General features: G+C 48.6%; 1 protein-coding gene across 1 annotated transcript; it reads right to left on the reverse strand.

Annotated features, from left to right (window-relative positions):
* Nucleotides 1-185: 185 nt before the first annotated feature.
* Nucleotides 186-9643, reverse strand: LOC144132695 (uncharacterized). The gene is made up of 9 exons (XM_077665318.1): nucleotides 9455-9643; nucleotides 8508-8714; nucleotides 7686-7847; nucleotides 4221-4407; nucleotides 3021-3157; nucleotides 2602-2722; nucleotides 1759-1923; nucleotides 732-878; nucleotides 186-340 (listed from the first exon to the last, which is right to left on the reverse strand). Exons 1-9 carry the CDS (start codon nucleotides 9641-9643, stop codon nucleotides 186-188), a joined length of 1470 nt encoding a protein of 489 aa, XP_077521444.1.
* Nucleotides 9644-10093: the final 450 nt, after the last annotated feature.

Consider the following 10093-nt stretch of genomic DNA (forward strand, 5'->3'; position numbering starts at 1 on the left):
TACAGCGACAATCCAGATTTCGTCGTATTCCACCGCTGACCGTTGATGTAGCTGAAAAATTTCGAATATATTTCATTATAGACAACACTGCAGTCGGTACAACTGGACTAATAGCACCTAAAATAGTTTATCCAGAATTATGTAGCCCTTCCCCAACCCCACCCCCCAGACTAAGACTAAGCAGACTAAGAGACCACAAAATAAGCAATATTGCTCACCCCAATGGACGCCTTTCGTTCCTTTGGCGGGTCGCTGTGGTAGTGCATAGGATTGCAGTTGTTATTGAAGATGAGGTCCTCGTACCACAGCACTGAGTACTCGTCACCATCCAGGTCAGAACCTAAGCACAGGTAGAGACCACATTAAGGGGTACCATTGGAAACAAGCTGCATCCGGCCGTCTGTCAAAGCAGTGATGGCGAAGGTCCTTGCTTAATGACCCAATTAAACGGAGATCAGTGAGTGGAGGAATAGTTGCGACGCCGAAATGAGAAACTGAGAAATATTTTATACCTCAGGTAATGGAACCTCACAGTACGTTTTTTCTCACGCTGTGACTGTGCTCACAACATACATCAGTCAAAGCCCGCAGAGTCCTGGCCTTGGCAGAGCCCTGACCTAACGCGCACGTAAACTAAGGCACGCTATCCGTCACAAGCGCAGAGAGCGACGGTTACATCCGTCTCCGCATAGCACAGTGTCAACAGGGAGCGCGCCAGGAAGGGTGCGTACCGGCCATCTCGTCGGGGTGTGGCCGCTCCCCCTTTTGAGGGAAGACAATGCAGTCGCGCACGTGATGCAACTGCGGCACATTCACCGCCTCCAGCTTCCGGATGTCGCCCGGGTTCATGCACGGGTTCTTGGTCACGATCACGTCACCTGCGTATCCCACCGTGCATGGAATACTCAGTGACTTTAATGCAAAGTGCGGCTGAAAATTCAGGTGAAAAAAAAAACAATCTCATGCGTCAACCTTTCGGCTCCTCTGTGCGATGTAACGAAAATAGAATAGTCCTTTCATTCCAAGCCAATGAATAAAATGGATATACTCGCGGACAGCTTTTTGTGGCTATGCAGTGAAGCTACGAGGGCGACGCGCAAGGCTTTCCCATGCGCAGTCTTACCACGCTCTCACGAGAAAGAGAGATAGGCATTTAAGCTGGCGGCGAGTATAGTATGCTGTTTCGGCTCCAGATGCCGGTTCCTCAAGATTACCGCGATTAGCTGCGCACAAAGCACGGGTACCTCACCACTGTATATATCTATTGCGTATCCGGTGCTGTCAACATAGAAGCATCGATCCGTGCAAACCACGGATATCTCACAAGATATATCCGGGACATTTCTTGGACAACTGAGCATTAGTAAGTCCTAGCTTCGGCTTCAGATATGAGAATGCCGTAACCAGAGAAGGAGCTCGCAAGCGAGGCCAAAACAAGATAATTTCGTTCAGAATCAGCACACGAGAAAATTAGGCGTGCGTTCATGTATACAGACTACAATAACGTGGTAGTACCGTCGGAGAATTCTACTTTTAGATCCGACTACAAGAATCTATATTTCTGCGACAACAGCCCTCGAACACGCAGCACGTTTGCATATGCCTTCGAAGCATGTACTCGGGCACTTTATTCCCCTACCATTTCAACCACGGTCACATTAATGGATTCTTTCGAATAAAATATGAAAGGTGCTGCCTAAACGCACCGAGACATTGCTGCACTATGCTTGCTAGCACGAAAATAGGTTGCTGTGATACCTTCGAGGATGGTCGCAGGGTCGTTGACCTTGTACCGCAGCATGTCGTTCGAGTACTGGACAAACACCTGTCCGTACTCGAGCGTGCCGGTCTCGTCCAGCACGCCGAACATGGTGCGCCCGTAGTTCGGAGGAACCAGAATACGAGCCTTGGTCCTCAGTTCCTCTGCAAAAGGTGTATACATTATCCGGCGTGAAGAGGCAAGGGTTCGTCGTTCACACATGCTGTTGTAGACAAGTTCAGACAAGCTCCCTGAGGGCCATTCAATGCCTTACGAGCTGAAGTTCTTTGCCTCAGGAAACATTGATCTTTATGGGCAATCTTTGACTTGACCATAATCTTTGTCGTCAATTCGCTGAATGTTAAGCCGGTCATTTCGCTGCCGTATATGCGTTTGTGGGCTATTACAAGGCTCGTACGCGGGTCCAAAACATCTCTGCTGTTCACTGTGACACTGATTGAAGGCATTTAAGACCAGATACTACCTTCCAGAAATGTGTGGTTATGCTATATGCAAAGGGAACGACTGTAACGATTACCACAATAGGCTGGTTAATGCAAGCGACAGGTTCTCGATGGTGTCACCTATAGCATTTAATCTATTTTCCGTAACATTAACATTAGCCTCATAATAAGAACCTTATTTTTGCGCTAAACATCGCACAAAACTGACAAGGAGGATCCGGTGAAGAAATTGGAAATTTGAGATAACTTTGAAAGATCCCGGAAATTAGCGTAATTAATCGGCAAAAGGACGAAGTCAGGGCCAGGGTGCTGCTTCTCTACACTTCTTCCCCGACGACGAAATGAACAAAAGCGGTTAAGCTCATGTGTTTCACTCACTCAGGACCTTCTTGTTGACGGCGCGAACTAGAGCCCGAAAGAAGGGCTCGACTGTCAGGTCAATGCCCACGCCGGCCAGCTCCTTGTACGGGAGACGCCAGGCGCAGTAGGAACAGAGAACCTGCACAATTAGTAAGGCGCACAGTTTCGTTATCAGTTTACAAGCACCTTCCCACTTCATAGGTCGTTGACCCTGTCTCCAAAACCCTGAATCCATCCTTCAATGCGACTAAAATGGGATCGGATGTCAAACATGGGTTTCAGTAATTCGACAAAAATAGGATCAGCTGTCGTATATAGGGTTCAGTTATTCGTCTAGTATGGGATCGGCTGTCGTACATGAGCTTCAGTTATACGTAGAACAGTGCACTGACACCACACATGGCACAAAAGCTGCGAAGATGAAAAAAATTTCTCACATGCGCGGCCTCATGGGGATCCATCATGCTGTCGATGAAGGAATCGAGGATTTTGTTCTGCAGCATCAGGAACACCTCGGCCTTTATGCCGCTCTGCTCCAAGATGGTGATCATGGGTCGGTTCAGGTAAAGAACGCCTGTGAGGAGCACGGTAAATCATCACGGGCGTAAATATACTGTCGCGGCAGCACGCTCAAAATGTAACTCTGTTGCAGTAATCTATTCCTACAATTTGCAATGCATGTCACGGATTATCCTCACTAATGAATCAGCGACGTCCACCGCAGAAGGAAGGCGTGCCCTTTCACACTTTGTAACATACTGTGGCTCAATGACTATGCCTTCTGTCTACTTGTGGTAGCGAGGAGCCAAGTACGGAACAGTGCACAAATGCCAAAATTTCAAGCTCTAAGTCCGCTGTGTAAGTGCAACACTGAGAGGCAAATGTACATTTAAATTTTCGCACAAATAAGCAGTCTTTCGTCGCTATCCATTCATTTGGTATTCATTCCAGTGGGTAGAGAATAAGTACCCCTCCCGTATTCTGGCCTTTCAGTTATCAGGTTTATCTGACCCAGAGGAAAATTTCGTCTACAATCCTGCTTCACGTAAACTTTTCTCGATGACTGTTCGTGGCCACGTGAAAAAACGGCACTACACTTCAACAGAAATTGTGGGATACTCTGCACGACAATTCATTGTAAGCGTGGAACAGCACCCCGAACTATGGATCCCTGAAAATTCGCTAAGATGCTCATAAGGAGCCAAGCGCAAGCCCACTAGGACACAGCGTAACTGCAGTCGGATACAATTGAAGAACGAAGCGGCTTTCCCCCATAAAAGGACCCCCTTCCAGCCAATGGCATCAGCAGATTTCCATGACCCTGCTAGCGTGACATGCGGGAAGCGCCAGATGAAAAGAGATTGTCCACTCCCTCTTTGGTCGGGGACAGTCCCCTCCCTGCATTGTCACGCCGCTCCTTGCGTTGTCAAGCTAGCAGGGTCATGAGAGCCGGCCGTCGCCAATGGCTGGAAGGGAGTCCTTTAACTGAAAGGAAAAAGTCGATTTGCTCTTCAGTTGCATCCGACTATAGTGGACTGCGGGAGAAAGCACGGGAGAATTATGTGTCTCTGTGTCCAACTGCTTCTCTAAGCGCTTTCTGTCGATGGTCGCGGTCATAGGACATGAAGACAACGCACGCGGCTTGCTCGTCTTCAGCACGTATAGGTCGGAGTGGTCCGAGTGGAACTTGCGCATGCTCTCGCGGAAGACGATGCGGCAGCCGCTCAGCGTCGGGTCCAGCAACAGCATTCCCTTGCAGCCACCGTAGCGGATTTGTACAGCGCACGGCTCCTCACCCTCCTCTAGCTCCAAGGCGTGGTGGACCTGCGGAAGGGCGGACAATGAAGGCTTCTACGAACGGCTATGTACTTAGGTCACTCCATACATTATATTTTAACAAAAATAGGAAAAACCGCCAGGACCTTGTCTTATGCGGGAGCTGCGGGATTACAAGATAACCAGTTCCGTACCGGTACAAGCTTTCTCCTGGCGTTGTGCTCGTGTTTCACGTAATTAGGGTCACAATGGCCAGATCCGCTGGGTCATCATAACCACAAAGGACGCATTGCCGAGAGCACCGTCCCTGGACTTTCTAAACGGCAAAGAGGCGAGTTTTAGTCAGGACATAGTAGTCACCACCGATGGTGACACTGCCTGCCGCAGAGGATGTCTCGTATACAGATATTGCTGCAAAAATACCGTCCTATGCATCACAGGTTTCTGTAGTTCATGGAGCAGAAACGTATCTCATGTATGGTGGATGACTAGACATTGGACTTGGGCAGCATTTGGACATTGATGACACGTCCACTGCTCACAATAGACAGGGTTTATGCTGGTGTATATGACAAAAATTCCAGGGTTTTCAAGGACTTTCGAAGCCCTCTGCGTGATTTTCAAGGACCACATTCGCAGTTAGAAATCCAAATAAGACAGATGTGCAGCGGTAGAAAGAGGCGTGAAATGATGAGAATTCACTGAAAAAGGGGATTGTCATTGGAGCCAATATTTTAACAAAGAAACTTGTCTTCGGATAAAACGATGGCAACAGCATATTTCCTTTTTCAACCCCTTCTCATCATTGTTTGTTACACGGATGACCACTTTCAGTTTGTTAGATGATGCAAACATTTATTCGCTAATGAAGCAAAGCAAACACTCAATCAGTCCTTAGGTGGCCCCAATTCGCTTCTCCTCAATTTTTATGTCTATGTCCAAGACCTCCTACTGCTTGCTCTTGGCAGTCTTCCTTAGGATGTCCGACTTCATGATGCAAGTCAGGCCACTGGTTGCCTCTGCTTTTTCTGCATACAATTCTGCTGAAGCTGTCAATTCTGCAACTACGGCTTCTAGTTTCTTTTTCCTCCTTCTGAGAGTTTCAATCTCTTCATCAATGCACCGTTTTTTTCCGCTGTTTCGCATCTTCGCGCTCCTGCTTTTTATGTGTTTTCAAAAAGGCACGGTATTGGCTCTTTGGAGAAGTCACAGATGCTCTCAATTCCTTAGTGATGGGAAAATTGAAAATGCCACCTGCTACTTGTACAGCATCACAGCTAATCCGCTGTGAAATGCCCTGCGTCCATCACAAGTCCATGCTTCTTGCACGCATCCATCAAGTTTGACGACTGCGATGGCGCTGTCTGTGGTTCATTAGCTTGACATTCAGATATCGTCACGAAGCTCCTTACCATACAGCTACTCCCGGCGGCTTGCATGTGCTCTCTATGCTTTGCACTTTTTAGATGGCTTTCTAGTGCCGACTCCCCCATGGCAGTGATGTCGAAACACTTACAGCAAACTTTGCATTTTGCCTTGTGCGGATTTGACATGTCCGACGCAAGCCACTCTCGTTAGTCGTCGTTGTGCAGCCATGACCTCTGAAATTTGCATTTTCCGGGTATTGTTTCCACGCACGTTGACTGGCACACACTACGCTGCAGATGCACAAAATGTCACGATACCGCCGCACACGCACACCCAAGCACTACATGGGCAATAAATCTCGCGATACAACCGCGCATACACATATCAGCGCTACGCGCGCAGAAAATGTTACGATGGAACAGCACACGCGCGCATAAGCGTTACACGAGCTCAAGACGTGATGATACAACCGCACACGCAAGCGCTAAACGCGCACAAAATGTAACGCTTCGACCGCGCAACCACACACACAATGGCGGCCATTTATCTACTCAACTGGAAAGTGGATTAGATTATATTGGATCTTGGGGCTTCTAACCGGAGGACCTTACACTGAAGTCCTAGCCAACTTTTTTGGGACGCTACGACAGAGTCTGCCCCTCCGTGTCGTCACCACCACCCATCACTTGAGCCTATTCCAATTTTCAAGGCGGCGTTTAGTTGTTTCGACCGCTCTGGCCTTGGAAAAGGCTTCTTGCTCATTCACCTCGCTGTCGGTCGTTCCGCCCTCTGTCGGCTGACCTGAGTCGAAACCTAGCGCCTGCAGAAGGGTACATGTATTCGGTTGGCAGGGGTGGAGTGATCTACACAACAGAATAACATGCTCTATCGAATCCTCATCCTGCCCACACATTGTGCACATGATGTCCGCATTGATCTGGCCGGATACCGGGCTTGCCACTTCTTCGTGCGCAGCACCCCCGCTCGAGCCCCGAAGAGTAAACAGCCCCGAAGAGTAAACGGTAAACAAGCCAGCGTCACTGTGGCTAGACGTTCACGAGCGTCCGCTAGGCACGCGCTTACTTGACTGTACGAAACTTACACTCTATTTTTAACAATATCGCAGCGGGATTTCAGGTGGGTTGATATCTTATTATATACAATCACTTAATGTTTATTAAAAATAAAAATTTTTAAAATTCAAGGGTTTTCAAGCATCTTCAAAACTTCCATGTCCTTCAAGGCCTTGAAAACAATCCTATCAAATTCCAGGGTTTTCAGGGGTTTCAAGGACCCGCACGAAATTATTTAGACATGCGATGGCCCCTCCTGTCGAAAAGAAGCGAAGCATTATCATGGGCGGCTGAGTTTTGGGATATTGTTCCTGTCAAGAAGTTGGATCGGATGAGATGGCTGTGGGAGGCGGGAGGCATGAAAAAAGGCTTCTGCTATTAACAAAAAAAAACTCGCAGGACTGTGCCCCCCCCCGTTAAGTGCAAAGTGAAACCATCGGTCAAGCTCTGTCTGCTTCCGTGACCTTCGGGATCCCGGCCGACGGACAGACACACTGCGGAGGATGACTACTTTGAAGTGCGGATTTGACTCGAGGTAGTTTTCTCTCTCTCCCTATCTCTGTCTCTCACACAGGACAGTTACCGGGTGTCCAAAGCGAATGTATGAGCGTTGGCAGCGGTGTGACAACAATGAATTTTTCAGAAAGCCCTGCCGCTACTTGGCATGCTGCCAATTTCTCTAGTCGATTCATGCCGAGGCATAGTAATTGCGCGGGAGCGTCTTGGCACCAGCGAAGTTCGTCGCTACCCGCGCGGGAGCAACTTAATTGGTGTGCGGGCAAAATCACCGCCGGCACCGCCACGCTTGTCTTGGTGACCTGAGCGACACATTAGCAAAGGTTGTAAGTTTAGACTGGTTGTCGATAAGGACGATAATATACATACCTTGCGCAGCAGGCCGTGCGATATTCGCCCTATGCCGTCGCTGAAGATGTACTCGCGATGGGAACCATCGCTGCTGCGGCCAGGGGCTGCGTGGCGGATGTCCGGTTCCACAGACGTGTTTTGGCTCGGGACCGTTAACAGACCCAACGACTGCGAAAAAGCCTGCATGCAGGAAAAGAGGTCTCCCGAATGGGCCATTTTGCCATAGCTGGCTGGCTATAATAATGGTGATACAGAATTCATGTTTGTGCAGCTGGGAGTTGTGAAATTTGTGAAACCTTTCGCAAATATAGAGAACATTAAAGAGTGGCTTCTCAGCAGTAGAAAGTGTGTAATGGAAACAACACCTCCATAATAGGCATTGGTACTCCGAAAGGAGGCTGATTTGCCTGGTTAGATCTCCGGACACAGTCCGTGCAGTGTCGTAATTATTTATGAACGCTAGTCTTACTTTCCATTCCCCCTCTGGAGCATTTTAACACTCCCACATTCGATTCGAAAACGCGCAAGGCATAACTTATGATGTGGATAATTTCACAGTCAGATATGAGTCACTGCACATGGCGCCTGATCCCTGCGGACCGCTGATCAATGAAGGGCTCACATAGCTACAATGCGATCCAAACATATATGGATTAACGCAATGCACCTGGCCATGAAAGTGTGATGAATGATGGTGAATGGCAGAGACACTTGGCTCAACCTTCTTGAAAACAAAAGCTCCGTTACTAAACGTGAAGAAGAGATTCCCTCACATACTTTCGTGCGATTTAGTCGCTTTTCCCGTCACCTCTCTCAACAAGAACGTGACTGGCCTCTGACCTGTCCAAGCCGTGCCATGAACTTGGGCACGCTGACGATGGTAGAGAGGTCGCCGATACCATCGCGTATCTGCTCCGCGGTGCGGCCCTGATTGTCGTGCGCGTAGAACCAGACGCCGTGGCTGCGTAACTGGCTCGTCGAGCAACCCAGGAACATGAACCGGCGGCCACCAATCTTCAGGCCGGACGACAGCGGAGGCTTGATCACCTACAGAAAACAAGCCCAAGGTAAAAGAGAGGAACTAAATGGACGGTTTACATTGTCATTTCAAGGAGCCCATCAAATGCATCATTTTCCTCAGTGTTCCTATCAAATATCTTCATGCAGTTTTGTGCCCTCCTCTGCACTTCAGCTACATGAATCCATACAGCAGCGGAACGAAAAAGCGACGGTGAAATCAAATTAAAATAGGCAAATAGAAGCTCATCAATGTGAGACTGAAATGTAGCACTACTGCCAATACAGATTTGTCGCATGGCATTCTGATTCCTTGTGCCCGTCAGTGCGAAAGGAAGTAGCCGCAATCCTCGGGTATCAGCGGTGTCTGTGCGTGTGAAGCCTTTCAGTAGTAAGTGTATTACCGGCTCACTAGGTGAGTGGACACGCCAGTCGCACTGTGAATAGGCGGCGCTGTTCACCTACAATTTGAGGCAGTTACATGCCTTTCCTTCTCTCAAAACCGGTGGCATGTTTAGAATGCCAATTTTGAGTAAAGGGAGGAACATAACTGGATCCCCGAGTAAGAGGACATCTCAACAGCGCTCTGAGCTACGTGGCGGTGGTGTACATGTGAAAAAAACAGTGCTTTCGCACAGTCTTTTGTGCTTAGCAATGCTAAACCGCCAGCCATTTTTTTCCTTGAGACTTCAGATACTGCATTTTTCCAAAAATTAAGCACGCTACGGCTACTTGTTCACAGGGCGATCATGAACCCCCCAACAGCGTACCGCGCTGAGAAAGTCGTCCTTGCAGGCACCCAGCGAAAAGGAGATGAGCTTGCAATCGTCGTCCCGCACGACGATGCGCAGGGCATAATCTGGGTCGCAGTGCTGAAGCAGGCGGCTCTTGCACACAAGTTGAGGGGGCATGTAGACGCGCCGAGTGGGCGTCAGGATCACCTTGCGCACCTTGACCATGTGGGATGGTAGCTCCTGGGCGATCACCGAGCCTGTGAAAACGTCGATGCGCTGCCGGTGCGCCCAATACCGGAAGTACAGGTGCTCCAGGGCACTGCGGAACCAGAACACCTGCGCGGTACCGCGCCACAAGGACACTGTTCTTGATATGCTGGATATATAGAAGCGTTGCACAAAGATCGGTAGGAAAAAGAGGCAATAGTGTTGATGTACATAAAGCATTGAAAGGAACTGTAGTCCGAGGAGAAATGAAAAAAAATTTAAAAACACGATTATGTTCAGGGTTCACCGGCACTTCTTATGTGTAAAGTGAATTTTTTTCCTCACTTTCCGCTAAAAATGACACCTTGAGATCAAGCTCCACAAAATTGCTTAGCTACACACCGTTCACTTATTTGTGTGCCCCTATTATCACACAGTTAGCATACTGCATTTCTGCATGCATTCTTT

Source organism: Amblyomma americanum, chromosome 1, assembly GCF_052857255.1.
Source record: "Amblyomma americanum isolate KBUSLIRL-KWMA chromosome 1, ASM5285725v1, whole genome shotgun sequence".
NCBI classification, from domain to species: domain Eukaryota; kingdom Metazoa; phylum Arthropoda; class Arachnida; order Ixodida; family Ixodidae; genus Amblyomma; species Amblyomma americanum.

Bases quoted from the DNA above. Each gene is read 5' to 3' on its own strand.
- LOC144132695 (XM_077665318.1), bottom strand. From the start codon at position 9,643: ATGGTCAAGGTGCGCAAGGTGATCCTGACGCCCACTCGGCGCGTCTAC. The intron at 7,848-8,507 runs GTCAGAGGCCAG...TCCTGCATGCAG, and splicing joins TCATGGCACGGCTTGGACAG to GCTTTTTCGCAGTCGTTGGG. The intron at 879-1,758 runs GTATCACAGCAA...TGGGATACGCAG, and splicing joins CCCTGCGACCATCCTCGAAG to GTGACGTGATCGTGACCAAG.